This window comes from Lissotriton vulgaris, chromosome 10 (genome assembly GCF_964263255.1).
Source record: "Lissotriton vulgaris chromosome 10, aLisVul1.2, whole genome shotgun sequence".
In the NCBI taxonomy this organism is placed as follows: Eukaryota; Metazoa; Chordata; class Amphibia; order Caudata; family Salamandridae; genus Lissotriton; species Lissotriton vulgaris.
In genome coordinates this window covers 261,383,329-261,405,521 of record NC_141698.1, presented here as the reverse complement: position 1 = coordinate 261,405,521, position 22,193 = coordinate 261,383,329, and the positions used below count along the sequence as shown (strand labels likewise).

Here is a 22,193-nt window from a genome sequence, read left to right as displayed (position 1 = left end):
AAAACATTTGCAACCTGAGAAAGTAAAATGATGAATTAGTGATCTTTAAGTTTGATCAATCTTCCATAGACTAAGCTGCACCATTCTCCCTCCTGATTCTGTAGCTTCCACTAATGTTGATGCAGATCTAAGGGCATCAAAGTGGTGTCTGAAAGAAATTTAGTCAGTAACTCAATTTTGGCCACAGACTGAGGAGGACCTTCTCAATCCTGCAAACAGTCAAACAGTGACTGGAAATCTTAAAGCAGTGCTTTGGACGCATAAGTTGCATAAGTCTCAGACCTCAACATAAAGTTGGAAGCTGCATACACACTTTGAAAGGAGGATTCTAGTGATCTCTCAATACCAGCCAGAAGAGAAACTTCTTCACAGGATAAAGATGAGAAAGACGCCATACTAGCCAATGTAGAATTGACTATAGAATTTTAGGGAAAGAACACCGCAAATCCAACCATCGGGTATCTATTAGCTTGAAATTTTGGAAATGCAACTTTGTCATTACCCTTCCAGTCGTTCATGATAATATTCTTTATAATGCAATGTAGAGAAAACAAATCAGATTATTTCATAAAATACTGGGCAAAAAATTCATCCATGCCTGTTCAGGCCTCAGTTCAGAAATAAGGACTTCCTGATATGCTTTTGTACATTGACCAAGTGTTGAACCTGAACATATTTGCCCCTTGGACCTTCCTCCTGGCTTTACATCTGTACCCTCCCTGTTTCTTATCATAGGGCTCTTTCAATGCAGACTTAACTGCTTCCTTCATCAGATCTTCAAGGTCCCTCTGTGAAGGGTTAAGCCCTTCCTCCTCCTCTTGCTCTATTTCAGTATTTTCCACTCCTCAAAGAGCTTTTGCAAACCGAGGTCCTCATTTATGAAAACTGTTGTACTGCTGTATGAAAACGGCAATGCTACAGTTTACACTGGGTCCTCCTTACAACATGATGGATGCATCATATTGACTGTATGATGCATCATGTCACAAGGAATGACGGATACATCTGTATTATAGACGTATCTGTTGGCGCCAAAGTTACACATTGCTGGGGTGTGTCAGAAAACAGACGCAACTCCAGCAAAGTCTCCTTTCACACGGGGCAAGCCCCATGTGGAAGGGCCTGTGTTAGTCTTATACCTGCTGTGAGGCAGGCGTAAGATATTGACACAGTAAGGTCCTGGAATTGGTGCAGTGAATTGATGCAGGTATAATTTAGTGCAGAGCTTCACTAAGGGACGCATCTGCTTAGATGCATCACTTTGTAAATAGGGGGCAATATGGCACTTTTTTTACTCACCAGTGTGTCACAAAAAGGGACGCACCAGCAGTGCAAAATGTCTCAAGTGCTCATAAATAAGCCCCTGAGTGTGCAAATCACCGTGCTAAAGCAACGGCTTGTTTATATAGGCATTCATAGCAACATGCTCTCAACTTGAGAGTAGAAAGTCTGTGCTAAAAAAGCCTATGCAGTTTTACTCCCTTTATGCACATCTATGCACACAACAGGAAGTCTAAAGCTAAAGCTTGTGTCAACATGGTACGGTCCTACTTGCTAGCCTGCTCTCCACTCCAGCTCTGCACATGGACAGGGAGCGTAAGCCAGACCTCCACACCTCCGATGGTTTAAAGTCTCAATTTGAGCATCCTTGTTATAACATTGTGATACTGTTTGTTTATACCTAGAGTTTTGTACCAATTTGCACACATTTTTACGACAGGCATGCCCACCATCTGACAGTGTGTAAAATAAATGTTGGTAGCTGGGGCTGTAAATAGCAGATCAATTGGTGATTTGGTCTGAGTTAGATAAGAAGAAAGTAAAGTTAAAAGCACACAATTTACCTTAAGAATTGGTAGCCTTCTTCCTGAATAGGGATAGTTTGCATAAGTATTAGGTGAACTGTAGTCTTTGGAGTGGGATAAAAAGACTTTGGTGCTTATAGGAGTCACAGAGGCTGGTCTCTTTGTGTTACACAAGGCGGGTTACATGTGGTCCAGGTTGTGAGTGCTAGGGGGTTCATGGGTTAGACACTGAGGGCCTTAAGGACTGTATTCTTTGAGTCCCAGAGAGTAGGCTTCTAAAGGCTATAGGTGGACTTGTATGAATCATTGTTAGTGAATATGTAGGCTGTCCAGCTGGCTCCATTTAACTGCTACACCGCTTTTTCCTTTGCTGCTCTTCGCTTTTACAGATCAATGCATTACGGGAGTTGTAGTCACTCAGTTTAATTGATCCAACACACCGGATAACAATGGTATATAAAGTTCAGGAATGGAAAAGTGGTGCCCCAGAGTCATGGAGCTGCTTGGTCACCATAGGTATAGGAGCATAAAAGTTCAACTCCCCTACCCCTCTCTCAATACCCGCAAGTGTGGTAGGTCAGTGAAGTGCTTCATGAAGGTTCAAGAATGGTGCTAGAAGATTTTAAGGGTACCTCAGAAGGATCCTAGTCAGCACGGTCAAAGCAAAATCATGCATAGACTTTCACAAAATAATGATGTGTGAAAGAGGTACATCAATTCCAATCTGGGTCACGTACCCCACCTGTTTAGACTAAAAGTTCTCACTTCTTCACTGAGAAAAGCCCCACCTCTCTGCCACATCAGCACAGGAAACTAGAAGCTCCTATGCTGGCCCACCCTCTTTTCAGAGAGCACCTATCAGTCTTCAGCAAACAATCACAGTTCTACCTGTAGACCAATCAAATGACAGAACTCCAGCATGGATCCATCTATTCGCATTAGCCAATCAATCAACCAACCAACCAAACAGCATTTGTAAAGCGAAACACTGTCATCCTTAGGGGTATCTGGGGGCTGTGTCTCCATTGAAGAGCCAGGTCTTAAGTCTCTTTTGAAGTCTGCCAGTGAGGGGCTGTACGGAGCTGGAGGGGAAGGTTCTTCCAGGTCTTGGTAAAGGTGTCGGAGAAGAAACGGCCACCACTGTGACCAATGCTGGAAGTGTGAGCGAGGGCGAATGAAGAGAAGCGCAGGTGTCTAGCGGGTTGGTGAAAGTTCAGTCGATGGTTAAGGTAGGCGGGTCCTAGGAAGTGGAGGGCTTTGTAGGCATGCGTGAGGATCTTGAACTGACATCTTTTCTGGATGGGGAGCCAGTGGAGACCTCTCAGTCGAGAGGCCAATGTGTACTCCTTTGGGGAGGTCCAGGATGAGTCTGGCTGCAGCGTTCTGAATGGTCCATAGTCTTCTGAGGTGCTGGGTGGACATGCCGGCGTAAAGCGTGTTGCAAGAGTTGAGGCGGCTGGTGATGAGGACCTTGGAGGCAGCATTTCTGGTGTTTGTTGTAATCCATCTAAAGATTCTGCGAAGCATACAAAGTACATGTAAGCAGGAGGAGGCGACTGCGTTAACTTGTCATTTCATGGTCAGTTGGATGTCGAGGATGATGCTTAGATTACGTACATAGTCGGTCGGTGTGGGTCAGAGTTTTGCCAGGCCACCAGCTATGGTCTCATGTGGACATGTTCTTCCTGGAGAAGTGTGGCTCACTGGTTAGAGCAGGCAGACCCTGAAGCAGAGGTCAGACCCGGGACCAGGGTTCAATTCCCGACGCGGCAGGGTCTTAAGCTTCGGTGCCTGACCTAATCATGGGTTCACACTCTGCAACTTTGGGCATTAAGCTTGCTTAATCTCCACAACGCCCCCCCGTGGCGGGATGCCTGGCTTTCACCTTGGGAATGCCCTGTAGGGGCTATCTCACAGGGAAAAGCCAGGACGGGTTCCCAAGGCAAGCGCTTAGAGACCCCTGGGTGATAAGCGCTATATAAATCCAATATACAATACAATACAATACAATACAATTCGATTATGTTGGAGGCAGTTGTCTCTTATCCATTCGGCTATGTTTGTCATGGCATTTCAGAAGTTGGTTTTGTCATTGGAGTGTTCCTCGGTGAGCGAGAGGATCAGTTGAGTGTCATCTGTGTAGGAGATTATGTTGAGTCCATGAGATCTGACGACGTCTGCGAGTAGAGTCATGTAGAAGTTGGACAGGGTGGAGCAGAGGGTTGATCCTTGTGGTACACCGCATGTGTTGTCTTTGGGTGCAGAGGTGAAGGGAGTCAGTCTGATGTTCTGTGTGCATCCTGTGAGAAAGGAGGCGATCCACTTAATGGTATCTTGCAGTATGCCTATGTTGTGGAGTCTGTTGATGAGGGTGCTGTGGGAGACCACGTCGAATGACGCAGAGAAGTTGAGGAGGATCGGAGCCACCGTTTTTTCATGGTCTAGGAGTGTTCCGATGTTGTCAGTGGCAGCGATCAGTGCAGTGTCAGTGCTGTGATTAGCAAAGAATCCTGATTGAGAGGCGTCCAGAAGCTGTTTTCATCCCAGGAATTCGGTGAGCTGCTGGTTGATTATTTTCTCATGAACTTTGGCTAGGTAGGGGAGCAGAGAGATCATAGTATAATTCTTTTTAGATCTTTGGGGTCTGTGGAGGCTTTCTTTAGGAGGGGAGTGAGTGAGTCGCAGAAAGTGTGTGCTGACATCTGTTTCTGGAGTGATTCCGTAAAAGCCAACCACAAAGTAGAAAGGAGGCAACGTTCCTAAAGTGAAGCCAATTGGAGCTCTGCTGTGGTCCTGTTGGTACTTTGAGATTGAGAAGCCAGGCCATACCTTTTGTTTGCAAGCAAATAGACATGGTAATCATAAAGACAAACAAGAAGCACAGCTCGCGGCACTGGTAGCAAAAGACTATACATCTGCACACAAGATAACGGTTCATGGCACAGGTACCTGAGGACTGTAGCTGCCGGGTCCAGTACTATGCATGCTACACAGAAGACAATACTTGCTGCAACACAGCCCTGCACACAGCAGCGAGTTTACAAAGGCTACTCATCCTGTGCACTAAAGCACAGCCAATAATCACTCCTAGAGCAGGTTAGTCTCCCGATTTCCCATTAACAGGACTGTTGCCTGACTCCAAGATGGCAGCTGTCGGACAAAGGCCGAAATGGGGATGTAAAGTGTTGGTTGATAGTTGTCATAAAAGTGGTGCATGAGAGGAGGGAGATGGGGTGAGGGAGCAACAGATGGAGATGGAGGATGAAGATGAACTGTGGAGCACCAAGCACTCGGCAGAAAGTTAAAGAAAGCCCAGGGAATATGCTGTGCAGGCAAAAACTTTTTAAAAAGTCCCTCAAAGCGGATGAAAAAAATACTTGGGCCACGGAAGACTGAAAAGAGAAAGATATGAAGAACAACAGAAGGTAGTATTCTGCAGTCAATAGAAACAGAGGCAAAGTAAGTGGCAAGCACAGGAACCGGTGAAAAGCATATAAGTCCCTTTTAAGATTTATATTAACAATAGATTTCACAAGCACAAAAACTACAAATCTCGCTGCAGTTTAAAAATAAAAATAAAATGTTTAGAGGCTGCAAAATTAGGTTAAAATGTTTCCATTGTGGATTTTTTGTACATTACATTTAATTGGTGTCATAATTTACTAATATCAGAATAATTGAATCTCACTTAACTGTTCTTTTTAATGTTGGTACTCCATGAAACATATGAGTATGACATCATCTCGATGAGTTTGTAACTGGCTATGCTGTGAATCTATATGAATTGGACTAGAACCAGCTTTACGATTTAACTTCTAGTAATGTCTCCTTCTTTTATACTTTATGCTTACTTTTGATTAAGGAAGAGCAGATCATTTGACAATGGAGGGCTCACAGCTTTAATAGTAAAATCAATGATGACTGCCAACTACACATCAGACAGCCATGTGACATATCTACTGTAGAACTGTTCCTTGAAACGACTTAACGTAATGGGGACATTTATGTAGGGTGCTTTAGACACATGGATGATCAATTGGCATGCCTTACACTGATGGTATGCAAGGTGATACCCTGGATGAGAGCTGTTAAAATGTATGTGGCACCAGTGCAGCAGTCAGAAGATTCAATAAGCAATATGTATGAAACAGAAATAACAAAAAATTATAACCGGACATGAAATCCCAACATCAGGTCCACACCACAGTATAACAGGAGGAGAGGGGGAAAAAAGCATCCTTACAGTGGGATAGTATGAATGAACAAAGAATGATATAGTTGTTGTGTATTCAGGGGCTAGAAAGAGGCATTCCCCGCGATAGGTTAATAGTCGGGGTGTGTCTGCAATCACTGGAGATGAGGCAGCTCCTGATGATTCCTAGGCATGTGGCAGAGCAGTTAGGAAGTTGGCTAGGATGGCATCCCAGCTAACTGCCAACAGGTGTTTTTTTGCAGGCCCCGCGTGTCTTCCCTGTGTAAGGCAGCGCTTTCAGCTCAGGCCCAGGCCTGCACGCAGTGGCGTAACACAGGCCCCCGGAGCACCGGCGTTGTGAGAGGGTCCAAGTTCCAGGCTGCCCCCTCAGCACAGTACTCTGCCCGGAGAGCTCCTTAATGTGTCCGGAGGGGGCCCCTCCATTTACCTTGCAGCAGGCCCTATCAAGCTCCATTACCCCGTGCCTGCAGGGAAAGCTCGCGAGAAATGAGCACAGGAGTAGCAATGGGCTTCCACCTGCGGATGATCAATCTCTTGGTCATGAGAAGTCCCAGGTTCATGAATCAGGTGGTGGTTCTGTTTCTTGTTCCTACAATTATCTTATCAGGAGTGAGGTAAGCCAAGCTGTTACAATGTATTCACAGAAGTGTGGGTTTAAGTGTCACAATAGCTACCGATTATTGTTTAAGCAGCTACAGAAAGTCTTTCAGCACTCACACAAATCTCTTTTAAGGTGGGTTATGGTCATTATACCTTCTTTTGAAATTGCATGTCAACTATTGCCATTAGCATGAAGAATACAGTTAAAAATCGGTAAAAGGAACACTTATTAGTATGCAGTTGTGCAGATTGTGAATAATCTTAATAGATAAGAGGCCGTATCATAGTCCCATTTACTGCACTGCTCCAACAGAGCGTCTTTTGCACATACATTAATTTGAAATATCTTCGAGTAAGATTATATTTTGATGACGGCAAAACAGAGGGAACTAATTGCATCTTTGTGTATCCGAGATCTGCTGTCAGTAAAACATACACTAACTCGAAGATGTGCGTTAAATAAACTCTGAGCATTTTGTGTGCACTCTTTGTAAGATTTGAAAGGTTTAAATAACTGGCCCAATTTAAACATTCTTCAGAATTAGGTTTTGCAGAAAATATCTCGACAAAAACCTACTATTAGTGTGGAAATTATTAAGCACAATAAATGCATTTCCAAAGAATATTTGACGACAGGTGAAGGTTGCCAGAGGTAGATAGAATACTTTAGCTTTCATAAAGTTTGTAAACTGCAAAACTATCCAAATGGAACTTAAATTACACCTACTTCTACTCGTATTTCAACAGCATGCACTAAAGAAGACAACTTTCCAGCTTATAAGAGGCCAAGATGAAACAGCAGCTCTAAGCAAATAGCGTGCATTATTGAAAGAATAACACAGGGGTGTGTGTTCTCACTTCTCACGTACAGCGTCAGGCTCCTCAAACTTGGTAAAACGCCTCGACAGAGTGGGGACAGTCACCTACAAAATCTTTTGTAGAACAAAAAAGTGTGCCCATGCAGTCCCGGGAACTTCCTTACTTTAATGTTTTAATGGCACTTATCACTTCTTCTTGTGTGATGGGGTTTCTCTAGGATCTCTGTACAGGTGGTCGAGATTTTCAGGGCATTTTTTTAGGAAACCTATTTGAGTCGGCTTCACATACCTAAACATACTTTTTTCACTTTTCTATGTTTGGAATGTGCTTGCCTAACAAATGTGTTTTATAAACGATACGTTTGAAATAACCTCTGTGAAGGTATAATGTATTTGTGCGACATTGTTTTTGCATCAATATTACTGTAAAGTGCTATATTAAAAAATGTATATCAAATAAAAAATAAATTGAAAGCTAATAAATACTGTCTATTGGATCCACCTTCACATTCTTCTTTTTTACTTTCATGGTGACCAGTTGCAATTTGCCGGTAATGACGGGCATTTGTCCCTCCCCAAATCCAACACCTTCAACCAATGGGCAGACGGGGAAGCATTTCATAAATGACAGCAACAGCCAAGAAGAGGAGCCATCTTTTATCCTATGGCATGGGCTTATGCTTCTCAGTTCCTCAATAAGAGGTCTATGTAACAGAGTACATAGAACATAGATCATCTTACATTCGGAATAGCTTGGAAACACCACTTAAAACATTTAGTACTGAGTACTGCAAGGCAGTCTTCCGCAACTCACCAGCACAACGAGGGGTGTAGCTTGGTCAGTAAGATTGGGGGGGGGGGGGCTATAGACTTCCTAACAATCACGCTGACACATAACATTAAAATACATTCTACAATAAGCATGGCATGAGGAGCAAGACCACTGACCTGGTCAGCGTGACTGCTCTGCTCTTCTGCTGCTCTGCCTCTCTTGCCTCTTTCCTTTTGTGCCCCATTTCCTCTTTCCTTCGTTCTGCCCTTCTGTCACCGTTCACCTTTTCACTTCTCACTCTTTTCTTCATTTTCCTTCATTTTCACTTCTCACTCTTTACTTCGTTTTCCATGCTGCTACTGCCTCCGCGGCCCCTCCCCCCTCCAGTGTGTCCTTCCCACCTCCCAGCTGACCCACCCTCCCCCGATCCTTACTGAATGGCAGCCGAACCACTGGCGCACCAAAGGCAAGCCCCTCTGTGCCCATCCACGGCCCGACTGCAGCCGCGACCAGCGCCAGGTTCCCTGGTCCCATGACCCACCTCCGCTACAACTCCAGCACCCTCCACGATCTCAAAAACCGGATGCAACAACTGCCAGCTCTCAATGCTGACCAACCCCCACGGCCCTCTATCATGTCTACACTGCTGCCGCACCTTCACCCACCTCCGTACCTAGCAGCATCTCCCACCCTACCGAACATCACACCTCACAAACCACTCAACTGAATCATCTTCAATGTGCGTTCCCTACAAAAGCACACCATAGAAATCACTGGCAGAACTCAGCAGGTCAGACTCCCTCCCTAACTCTCAGAACCGACAGAGACTAACTGTGAAGTGCCCCAGGGCTCCTCCCTCAGCCCGCCCTCTTCAACGTCTACATGGCCACGCTCACAAACATCGTCAGGAACCACGAGCTCAACATCGTCTCTTACACTGACGACACCCAGCTGATCCTCTCCCTCACCAACGAACACAAAAGACCAAACACAACTTCCAAGAAGGGATTAAAGCCATCACCACCTGCATGAAGGGCAGCTGCCTGAAACTCAACTCAGAAAATACAGAAGTCATCATCCTTGGCTCCAGCCCCTCCCCATGGAAGAACTCCTGGTGGCCCTCCACCTCGGAAATGCCATCATCCCGACGGACCACGCACAAATACTTGCCATTATATTAGACTCTTCGCTCACAATGAACCGCCAGATCAACGCTGTATCCTCGACCTGCTTCAAAACACTTTGCATACTTTGAAAGACTTTCAGATGGATCCTAACCGAATCCAGAAAAATTGTCACGCACGCACTCATCAGCAGCAGACTGGACTATGGTAACACTCTCTATGCCGGAACCAAGAAGAAACTCCCTCGCATAATCCAGACTGTCCAGAACACCGCAGCCAGGCTGATACTTAACACCCCCCTGTCTCAGTCACATCACCTGGCACCTCCGCGATTTCCACTGGCTTCCAGGCGAAAGAAGAATAACCTTCAAACTCCTCACCCATGCATACAATGCCCTTCACAACACCAGACGCATACCGGAACAGCCGCCTCTCCTTCCACGCACCAAAAAGACACCTCTGATCATTCCAGGTCTCTCTGGACACCGTCCCATATATCAACAAGACCAGAATGGGAGGAAAGTCCTTTTCATTACTCCCAGCCCACATTGCCTGAGTTCAGGAAGGACCTCAAGACCTGGCTCGGATGGTCCCAGCAATCACCAGAGCCCTCCCCCCGAACGCCTTGAGACCCTCACGGGTGAGTAGTGGTATTTAACCAACCCTGATTGGTTGATTGATTGAGGGGGGCTTAAGAGGCAGTGGAAAGGGAGAGGAATGTGGATTGGTAGGGGTGCTAAGTGAGGGAAAGCACATTATTTTGTGAAATAGCCCCAAAAATTAAGTTTTTCCAAACAGAGAGAGGGAGAGAGTGTGTGTGCGTCTTTGTCTCTTTGTGCAAAACTCCTGGTAAAATCTGACAGACACCTCAACATACCCGACTGAAAGCAGGTGTACCCAACTACTTATCACAAAATACATTTATTAGTGGGTGTAACACCCCCCAAAAAACCTGAATCCCCGCCCTGAGCAAAATCCTGTAAAAGCCCTTTTCCTGGTGGCCTGTGCATCATATGTTGGACTGTTCTCAATCGGATGCAAAGAAGGGTCAGTTTTCCTTTCAAATAACCTTCTTAAGTAAAGTAATGTAGTATTTACCTTTGTAACTGTTTAGACTACATTTTACTATCTGCAGGTGGCATTTCTAGATTTCACTCTAAAACATTTGTAAAGAGACATTCTGTTATAGTAATAAACCCTTCTTTGCTTACCAGGAGCACAGTGCCTTCAGGGCACACACAGCCTTCCATGGCATTGGAGCAGGTCTGGTTGCTCTCAGGGTTCTCGCACGTCCGCAGGCAGGATCCGAACTCATACACAAGATTTCCTGGGCAGTAGGCAGTCTCAGGACAGCCGACTTCTGTGCAATTCCAGATGCCATTCGAGCAGACACTAAAAGCCAAAGATCTAGTAAACTCATAAAATACAGCACCATGATATACATTAAAGAATCCCAACTTGAGAAGTGCCACGATAGATGCTCACCCCATATTCCTATTGAAATCGTGTACTATTGCACAATGAATAAACTTTGCCAAATTCATATTTGGTGTAAATTATATTGTGCATTAAAGCCTTAATCGATAGGGATTACTGATATATTATATAAGGGATGTCTGGTAGAATACGTGAGCAAGAACATGACCAGTTCCTCATGTGGATGATCTCCAAGTTGTAAACCCCAGCACACAACTCAACATCAAAAGTTGATGTTCTGAATAACAGAGCATCAAAGTGTGAGAAGGCCAGCTATACGCTTAGGTTATACAGATGAAGGATATAAAGCGTGTATGGTGTTTGAGAAAAAGGGATCACCCTGACCAAATTAAGAAAATGAAATGAATATCACACTTCAATGCATGTTTGCAACCGTGAAACGCATGGTCCTCCTCAGGGGAGGAAGTGATGTGTGGTGAGGTGAAGTATACAGATTAAGAGTGATGTCTATTTGGGCCAATACCAATGGGGCACACAGATTAATATGAACACCCGTAATATCCAGAGCTATTGATTTCGAATAAAAAACTAGAAGTGATTAAGGTATACTCAACAAGATAAGGTCCACCCGCTGCTGATCTTTCACAGGGCACACTGAACTTGGGTTTGTGGTGTAATGTAAAAAGGGACTTCTATGAAAAGAAATATTTATTCTAAAACTTTATTCTTAATTGTAGTCTCATAAAAATTTTGCATCTGGGTATTTTTCAAAATCATACATTTAATTTACGGCCACAATAAATAATTTTCTTTACAGAAATGTACAAATCTTATCTTACAGAGATTGGATTTTGTAATGCAAACTGGAATTAGGTTGTATTCAACAAAGTGCACAACTCTAATAAAATATTTTAACTAAATGTTACCTTTGCTCCAGGAGTTGAAAATTGAAGAAAGCATCATAACCTCCACTCCCCTCAGGGCTTAAAAAGTGAAAACTTAAAGCACACCTCAATTGAAAAGCTCCTCACTCAAGGGGTTGGGTCGTGATTTAAAATGTACCCATATATATTAACCAAGTTATGCCAAATCTTCAGGGGTGGCAGATCAATATTATGGGTCAGGCGCAGAGAATACCACCAGTCCTGTTTACAACCCACGCCAATAGACAAAGCTATGAAGAGGAGACCAGCAGGCAAGGCGTATCACTAGAGGGCGAGGAAGTAAGGAAGAAAGAGTGTGGCCCGTGGTTCTAGATTTGCAAGAGAAAGGGAATAATTATTTAGTGGAAATATATGCTGCAAATATTTGAAAATAGGAATTCTAGTAGCTTTTAAAGGGGGAAAGAGATTGATCAGTTTGGAGGAAGGAAGGTTAATAACTGTCAAGTTTTCAAAGCCCCAATAGAGCAAAGCAAGGTGTGGACATAATGCAGGCATTAAAACCTATTTATTAGTGCTGAAATGTAACTTGGAGCCCAATTTGAACAGTTGGTATGTTTACCGGACCACTAAGACTCAGGGCAGTGTAAAATCAGATATAAACACATGTACATTCTTGGCTTCTCTAATAGTAACATATATAATGCTAGGAGGCAGGACTAGCACTGACTCTGTCAACTTAATTTACCAATATGTTTTCATATAAGGGCATTAACCATTCCAAGCAGATTGCTGTCGTGTGGTTGAGACAGTCAATGAAATCAACCTATCCTGTGGTACAACTTCAAACAGGCCAATAGGTTGATTTCATCAAACATCTGCAACCACTAAAATCACCCATCACTGCAGAAAAAGTCACTCTGATGAGTGAGCAATCCAATTACATCATTTCCTCAGGATACCACATAGCCATCCAAGTAGTGAAAAGAACATAAAGTGAACGATTTACCGCAGCCCTACAACAGAGCTGGCATTCCTTTCATGGTATGCATCGGAAGGTACACAGAAGAGCACAGTCACAGGAAGAGTTGCATTGTCTTAATGCACATAAAAAAGCAACTATGTCCGGAACCAGACCTTATGACAAACACCAAGTACACATTTAACATCAAGCATATGCTTTAGACAGTCACACCTCAAACAGTCTGAGATGCATAAAAATAATAGTTGTTTTTATACCATTTAAATTGTGATCGTCACAAACTTAGGGGCTGTTTTGGATTTTGTAATGTAGGTTTTACCCCATCAGGGCAACAGAGTAAATAATTCATCACCCTGATGGAGTAACCACACTCGGAATTTAGAGCTATCTGCCGCCCCAGCGGACATCTCTGACCGTGAACAGAAACCACACTCATGGAGGTACCTGGTAACGTATTGAAAGTGTGCTGTGGCTGCATCAACATGACTTTGCCGTCTAGCATACTTTCAAAATGTTTTACTGTAAAAAATAATCACAAAAAAGTGTTTTTTTTTACTAAAACAACACTTATGACCTTCTAACTGTGGAATTTTTCTCCCATAGTGTGGGGGTCGGCTATACTTTTTAACTTTCACTTAGCAACCTGTTTTTGATGGCAGTCTGTGAAAGCAAAAACTGCCCATTCATCCGCCCACTATAAATTGGGTGCGCGGTCAAATGGACAAACTTCCGACAACCATTCCTCTGTCGGGCCATCGGAGGAGTATTTCAGTGACAAAGACGGAGTAGTCTCTGTCACTGCCATACTGAAGGTCCGCCCAACTATAAATGTGGATGGCGGACCTTCAGTTTGGCGGAGAGGGTACTCCATTGCCACAGCCGCCAATCTCTAAACCAGGCTAATACTAACAAGGAGACTTATGAGCACAAGCAAAGACCAATTGGGAATTGTAATCCACATGCAGCCACAAACCGTTGATCAGTTACCGACACCTCAAATGAGACGGTAACTGAGTCGCAAAGGAGAAGGTCTTCCATTGGGGAGATTTCACCTTTCTGAATGGTGTTGGAAACCTCGGAATGGGGAGTAGGCAGTGGTCCAATGGACCACTGCTTTCTCCCGCCACCCCACACCTCATGTTTCCCAAATGTCAAATGTTTTCTTTCTTAAAGCAGCACCAATTCCTTGAAAGAATATTGGGTGCACTAACAAAAAGTTTTCCATTTGGGAATGCAAATACATGGATGGTGGTGAGCTATTCCTTCCTAGTCAACATCCCTGTTTTTTTTAACCAATCACAGGGGGTTGTAAATAGCAACCTGTCTAATTAATATTCATTAGGCAGGCCATTCTCCAGCCCTCTGAAACTGGAGATTTGGCAATCAGATCTATTAGTAGAGAGGTCCCAATGCCAAATTAAAGATTGGTAGCAAACAGTTGATATGGACTGTGTGACCACTTTTTGCGATCAGTTCGAGCCTTAAATAATGCTTTATGAGCACATAAAAGCAAGAATTTTAGCTTGTTTTAGAATTTAACAGTGAGGGTGTTCCATCACAATGGTGAATAACTACCCTCTCCATCAAGTTGAAGGTCCACTCGCCTCCGAGTCAGGAAGATTTTAAAGATGTCAACAACTAGTACTACTCTGTCTTCACGGCGAGGCCGAGACAAGAGGTTGAGGAGGAGCACTACCCTTGGAGTAAGTGTGACTACAGGGGGACTCCTCCTCTTACTCGCCAGTTTAAACATGGCTTATTGTAAACTCATTTGTCTGGAGTGAGTTACTGAACAGGTCCCTATCTCTTAGAACAACTTGTTCCGGAGTCCATAAACACGGGGTACTGAGGGACTGGTTAATGTTCTGGTATCAGGAAAGTCCTGATGAATGCTGTGATGACCTGAAATCGTAGGCACAAGTTAAGCAGCTGAAACATGCCGACAACCTAGCTGTAAGGAGGGGTTAAGGAACTCCTAATACTTTCCTGTCACCACCATCTTTCACGTTTTTAATCCTAGTCCGTGGATCTAGGAATAAATTATTGATAAAAGATACCAGTGAACTAGTTTTAATCCTCAATGCATGTTTTCTTTCCGTGATCCCAGGATCCATTACTTATATATTTTTTTTATATGTTTGTATTGTCTTCCTCTCCCTTTTGCCCCACCCCAGGTGTTGGTCTGCACAGGGTTGTATTTAAGAAAGCCTGATGATGAAGCATGTCACAGTTTTGTGAGTGAGGGCAGTATTTTTTCACTGAGCATGTGCCACCTCTTTTGAACAGACTTATACACACTACTCCTCTCTGTGTGTACTATTCTGTCTCTCTCACTGACATACTCCTCCAACAGTCCGAGAGAATAAGAACCGTCAAACTTTTGGCCATTTGACCACCCACCTGACTTAGAGGGTGTCAGACTCAGCGCCCCGCTGACCCTGACAAGAAGGAAGAAGAATGGGCAATTCCTTACATGCCAAAACCTCTGTTTTATTACTAGCCCTCCTGCCTGACCAAAGAAGAGTTTTTCACGGCAGATGATGACCCAGTTATTACAGTGTAAGGGCCCTTTAACTCTCCGATGCCTGCCGCTGACATGTTGATTAGCCATTCCCCCTTGGCCCATTTAAGAACGGATCAGGAAGAGGAAGACAATGTCCACAGGGAACTGAAGAGGAGCCCCAAGTCAGCCTGGAAGACGGTATATGGTGCCCCGAGTGGAGAAAGCAGTGTAGAGCAGCCTCAAACAAGAAGGAACATAGAACAAGTTCCGGGGAAGCCGGAGTCCAGCCCGAGATACCAACACCAACGCCAGGAGGCCAACGATCCTGTGAGCTGCCCAACCCTGTTCCAGGAGGAGCGTGGCTTGCACAGGTGCTCTGTTCCTAGGGAATGGGAGGCGGGTGGAGGAGCAGACCCAGCCATTAAAAGGGGGGAACACATTGACGCTTTCCTCTGTGCACCGTTAAGTGTTCCCAATATTTTGATCTATGCAGACACGGGTGAAGGCTTTTTTTGTTAACACTGTTCTGATTGCCTACATGTTGTGTGTGATTCCCCCACTCCCTTCTCTATACAGACAGGTATATTCACGCTTGACTCAGATCCCCCGTCTCTTTTTTGGTTTAATGCCCTGGACATCTGGCATCTGGCTGAGAGGAGTTTCCAGGAAGTGTACATATTCCCTGAAGAACAAAGGACGGGCATTTACGTTTATTTTCTTGTATTACCACCAATAAAAATCATGCAGTAAACGCAAAGACAATACTCAGTCTTATATTTTCTGTACCCCGCAACAGAGGGGCAGTCAAATGGCATTTTTTTACTTTCACGTATGGCCATCAAAAATGTGGCAGTAAGTAAAATAAATGTATTTTAAATTACCCCCACACCGTGGGAGAAAACATTTATGGCAAGGGTATCATAAGTTTCTTTGCTTTTAAAAAGAAAACCTTACTTTGGAATTTTGATTTTGAAAATAAAAAAAACATTGAGAGTGTGCCGGGCAGCAACGTCGTGCCACTTTTTCCTGCCAATGGTCAGAGGTGTCCACTGTGGTAGTGGACATCTCTAAATTCGGAGTATGGTTACTTTGTCGGGGCAATGGAGCATTATTCTCTATTGCCCTGACAGTGTAAAAAAATGAACTTCCAAATATAAACCCGCTCCTAAGTTTTGAATGAGACAGGGACTTACACAATGGTTTCCAGGCACATAGATAACCAGATGAAGCACATTGATTTCATGCACACTGGTAGAACAGGTATCACATCCTGTTTTACTGGCACACAACCAAGCCATGTACAATAAACCAAGGAGATAACCAAAAGTCTATTTCACACTATCAGCTGTAGACACGCTTGCAGCTGATGCCAGGATACTCATGTACATTAAATGTAAATATACAAAACAATAAGTTTCACATCATAGTATTTAGGCACGTAGTGGGTCCACAACAACAGCTTCTTAACATTCATTAAGTACAGGATCTCACTTTATTACTTTCAGAAACAAAACACAGACACAAAAGCAAGCAGAGTAGCCTAGTCTTCATGTTTACAAGCCATCGCACTTTTTATGGTGTTTGAAGAAGCGTTCATATTCAGATGATAACATTCATGGAAATAAACTAAAACTTCTAAACTCAGTGGAAGTTTTTAAAATCGCAAGGTCTGTGCTAAGGTGTTTTCTGCTCCAGGTTCCGAATATTCCAGGAATAGTTGGTCAACAAGGCTACATACAGCCCTGTTATGGAAAACACTTGGCAAAACTCCATTCTTGGTGGCACTGAGAATTTTTAAATGTTTGAAGTGTATAGCTTAGTAGTCTGCAAACTGCTGAAGATCTGTATGTCTTGATGTGTTTGAATTTAAAAAAAAACACGGCATTGGCAAGTTGCAATGGGCCATCTAATAAAATCAGTTACGTACAAGGTGATTGGTTTGTGACTAGATCTGCCCCCAAAGGCTTTTCAGACACCTAGGTCTGCCATAACAACAGTAGTGGTAGTAGTAGGTGTGATTGAATGTACACATTCACACCTGATTTTTAAATGTGCTGATCAGTAGGGATATCCCCCATTGCAATTCTAGATTGCCCACTCTAGCCTTACTAAACCAGACACATACTATTCTATACTATTCTGCTTATATTTAATTGTGCAGAAAAACGCAAAATTTCAAACACAAGTACAACCATTGATTGAAAATGAAATGGTGTCTCTTTAAAACGAAGGCACTTTACAAGTACAAATTCTGACCAATGATACTGGTACGTACCAGGTGTTGCAGTTCCTCTGAATTGTGCTGCCAGATGGGTGGCTTTCTTCCCCTTGTTGACATGGGCACATGGCATTTGGGATGCACTGGCCGTTGTCGTCCAACACAAGCCCATCGGGGCAGTTGCAGCCAGCCACGCAGCCCTCCAGGTCCAGGCAGGACCTGCTAGCCTCCATGCGTAAATCTGAACATGTCTTCCGGCATGGGGAGGAGCATTCGGCGTACACCTGTCCGCCAGTGCACGTGATAGCTGTGAGCGATAAAACAGAGTGGTGATGAGAAGTGCAAGGGAAAAGGCTAGATCTGAACCACAGAAAGCTTTAGGCAACAAAAGGTGACATTCCGAATATGAGACTCAAGGTGTGTGTTTAATTGAAAAAGGCATGGGTACATTTGAGTGGCTGCCTGGCATTTTGGGGAAATTAGGAACTTGGCAACTGGCTGGCTCCTACACAGCCTTATTGACTATTCTGATGCACTGACCTATCACACCATGAAAACAGTTTACCTGATATGTGGCCGAGTGTGCCTTAGTGCTACATGCCTTTGGGAAACTCTTCTAGCGTCTGAGGACATCTCATGACTAACCAACATGACAGCCAAGAGCTCATACCCAATGCAACAATAAAAGTAAAGTACAACAGTCCACAACATCTGGTTTTGAAGTAGCTACACTTATAAAGGCAACTACTTCTCACAAGAGTCAATTTGAAATTGCCCTCGAGGAGAGGACTTATAATTTGGGAGGCATGAATCAGCTGTTTCTTAACTTTTCACCATGGCCCATTAGCAGAAAGCAACGCACATGTTCAATCATTGAAATCGCATCATAGTGTCCTTCCTTCAATGATTGTGTTTTGGCCAGAGGTTTGAGGGTCAAGGCCTGTATCCAAACCCTTCTGTATTAGTCTTTTGTAGGTTAGGCGGGCTGAGCCATGAGAGTGGAGAGAAGATGAGCAGGCGCAGAGACTTACGGCAAAAGGTGTGGTTCCTCCAGGGCACAGCGACTCCTTCTTGGGCGCACTGTCTGGCATAGGTAGCCACAGCACTGCAGAGGCAATCCTTGTCTGGGGCACAGCCGCACACGTCATAAAGGCAGAGCTGATGGTAGGGCTCCCATTCCACGAGATCATGGCAGGGCTGGGCATGAAAAGGCAGAGAAAGGAAAGATGGGGGTAGAGAAAACAACATCTCATTATCATGACCCAAAACACCACCCAGTGGAGCAACTCTGGCAGGCAGGCCATCGGACTGTTAATCCTGGTCGCCAGTGGAAGCCAGTGAAGCCCTCCCAGGATGAGGATCATGCAATAAACTTGAACATTCGATTTGTCAGTCTATCTGCTGCATGAAGAACAACCTTTTGTTGTGGTGAGTTTGTCTCAAGAAGGTTAAGTCAGCAAAGAATTACTTTAGCCCACCCATACGCCCTCATTTCGTGTTTAGCAGAATAACTCTGCGTGGAATGCCGGTCTGGGCATCACAGGAAGCCTGATGTCTCTGAACCCAATAATTCCAGTTTCAAAAATACTGGGCCCAGTTTCACCAGGTGTGGATCAGCACATAGTAAAGCTGATGCAGGGGCTGTGGACATAGCCTGGACCTCACCAAACCCCTGCGGCACCACCGGGGGTGAGGAAGTAAAAGCTCTCCTGGACTATCCCATAGCGGCCCTTGCAAGTGTGATCTCTCCCCCCTCCCAAACTCTGCACTGTGCATCCCAACCACTCCTGTTGACATGTTCAGCCTGCTCAGAGCAGGGAGAAAATGTTAGTGGATTTAGCCCCGGAAATGAAGAAAAAACTGCAGAAATGCACCTTGGTGTAGCTGGTCTTCCCCATTATAGAGACAAGACTCGTAAGTGCCGAATTTTGGTCCGGGGACACTGCCTGGAATTGGGTATTCCAGTTCACTGTATACAACATCAAAGTCGGACAAATTCTTAATAAACGCCTTAGTAGTAATAGAGACTTTATCGCCTTTTTAAAGTCATCACGTTCCAGAAATAACTTAATGCCATGACAGAGGTGAAAGTGGTTAATTTGCAGATGATACCATAAGTTGACATACTTAACCACAGACAGTCCAGCTTCAGGGTGAGGGTCTTTTGAAAATGTTATCCTAGGTTCGTGCAAGAAAAAAAGTATTTGGACAGAGAACTTCCTTTCCTTCCAACTACTAAAGCTCTGGCTGTCAAGGATTTAAGCCATCAAGACTCAATAAAAAGCCAGGGCCTGTTTCAGTAGCCCAATGTTTTCGCTGGCAGAGAATCTCAAATAAAACTGAGTATCAACCACATATCAGTACCCGCGGAAGCCCAAACTGAACAACAATCTAACCATAAACAATTTGTACAATAAAGGGACTAGATTAAGTCAGTTTGCGCACCTTTTAGCATCTTAATCAGGCTAAAACTGTTTACTCCAATTCTCCTTTGTTGTGAGAAGTTTATCAAAAGGGTAGCAATCCTACTCAGAGCCCTGTATCCACATCCCACATGGTCATTAAAATGTTAATGCGTGTCCAGTTGACAATGATTCAAAAGCAGCTGAGAAATCTAGCAGTGCCAAAGGAAAAACATCTTCATCAGTTAGCATGTGGCCCACATCGCAATCCTCCAATCTCTGGATGGTCCAAAATCGAGTCTTGAGAGCAGCCCTGGACTCTGCACTTAGCTAGAAAGCAGGCAAGCTACTCTGCCACACTTTCCCAATCCTCTTCCTCAAAATATGAATCAGTCTTATGGGGTGAAAATAGGAACATTTTTATGGTTACACTAGAAGGTTCATTGTAAAGCAAGGACATGTCTCACTTGTAGGAAATCAGCATTATCTTCCAGGACCCTCACTAATTAATCATTACTGAAATATATTTGGAAAACCGAGTATGAATGCACAAATGGAAAAATGTATGAGCTGGAATCAAAACGGTCTAGTCCATTTTCAGATACCCACTCATAGTATTGCTCTTCTCAGTCATCCATGCCTTTGCTTGAACTAGTAATGCTGTTGTAAAGGATCTTCCCCCATATTCCTCTGTAGAGCACAGATCTGCTGGAAAGTATTGCTATTTTAAGTTAGCCGTTCCAAAATGCCTCGCTGTAGAGTGCCAGGCATAGAGTGGAACTGTTTTCAGGTACCCTTGGCATCATTTATCCATGGAACTTGAGATATTGGTCAACACAATCATATTTTCCATCTGAGCATCAATTGCGCTACCTTGATTCCACCAGACTTCTTCCATACCTGAAATAGGGTGCCGTGAAGTATCGCGCATGAGCTCTCAGCAAACTCCCGGCGTTGCGTGTAAGTCCCACAGGGGTCAAAGGTGAACGTGCCAGTATCAGGGCACTCGCTGTTTGTCTTGAACTTGTTGGCAAATGCAGCAACACTGGTCTCGATGTCACCCTCGGGAGTGGTGAAGTCATCGTTTTGATTCCAGTTGTAGGTGCCACAAAGACCTCGTACCTTCAGGATAAAAACATAAAAGAACAATTAGACACCCAGTGAAGGCTTTATTGCCTACCACACAGCAGCTGTGCGAAGCTAGGGCCAGACGTACTAAAACCTGGTCGCAGAATTCAGTCACAAATTAAGCACCGACTTTTTGAGACCAGAATCTTATTTTGTGAACCAACCTATCGAACTATCGACCACCTATTTGACTTTGTTCCCTCATGTACCCGTCTATGTAAAGCGCTCTGATATCTGCAAAGATCTTGTTCGCGCTATATAAAACTCTGAAAATAAATAAAAATAAACCTATGTACTAATAGGTCGATTCACAAAATAGGAAAGCGTAGTGGGTCGCAGACCAAAGTGCTCAACAAATCTTAATTAGGCAGGTCGCAATTTAAGACCCAATGCAAATGGCTAGAATCACACGGATGGAGTCTTGCAAGTTTCAGCGGACCACCATCCCGTGGTTGCTTTTCAAACTTGGAAACACTTTTTAAAGCAACTCAATTTTCTTAAAGGAAATTAGGCTGTTTAAAAAGAAGTTTAGTCTGAGTTGTGAGTGGTCCTCTGCACCATTGTCTACTCCCCCCTAAAGCTGCCAACCCGATTCACAAGAGTAAGGCGTACAACAGGAACCTCTTTTCCCTTTGTAAATCAGTTACCACCCGATTTTGGGAGTTGGCAACCAATCTTTTTCTTGAGACTAATCACAATCCACCCTACATATGATAGAGAATCAAAATTCAGAAGCGAAGTTCACAACACACTCCTTCAGTAGACATGCCTAAACCACTTTAGGAGTCAGTAAAACTTGACTGACTCCTAAAATGGGGTTAGTGCATAGTAAATAACTTGGTAGCAGCCTCAAGCCCTCTTATTTTGCTAATTGGAGGGTTTGAGATCATTAAAGAGTTTGATATATCTGGCCTCTGTGAATTACAAAGCAGAAACCTGCGTAATGTTAAATCGAAATTTCATTATAACTAGGGTGCTTTTAAACCTGTCGTCTCCAGACCTTGTCCAATAATGTTGTATCCACCCATTGTTCAGCATCATAAATCTGGAAAGACTAATAGTAGGTTAAAAGATTAATGGGAGATTAAAACTATAAAACCAATTTTTATCAGATCTGAAAGGCTATCAGAAAAAAGTCAATGCTTGTATCACATGGTTTAGGCATTTACTAAAAAAAAACTTGCATACAAAACTTGTTGTTCTATGTTTTGTGCAAATTAAGTATTTATTGACCCACCCTTCTCAGAGAAGAATACTTGATCACTATTGCCACAGACTTTTATTGAACAGATGGATTCAGTCTCAAGCAT

General features: G+C 43.8%; 1 protein-coding gene across 1 annotated transcript in view; it reads right to left on the bottom strand.

Moving 5' to 3' along the window:
- Nucleotides 1–22,193, bottom strand: part of LOC147685082 (SCO-spondin-like) — a 1,395,910-nt gene that overhangs the window by 1,328,001 nt on the left and 45,716 nt on the right. Inside the window, exons 3-6 of the mRNA XM_086939757.1 lie at nt 20,656–20,877; nt 18,385–18,550; nt 17,411–17,660; nt 10,544–10,724 (exon numbers count right to left, since the gene is read on the bottom strand). Of these exons, the coding sequence (XP_086795883.1) occupies nt 10,544–10,724; nt 17,411–17,660; nt 18,385–18,550; nt 20,656–20,877 (819 nt within the window). The remainder of the gene's footprint in view (nt 1–10,543; nt 10,725–17,410; nt 17,661–18,384; nt 18,551–20,655; nt 20,878–22,193) is intronic.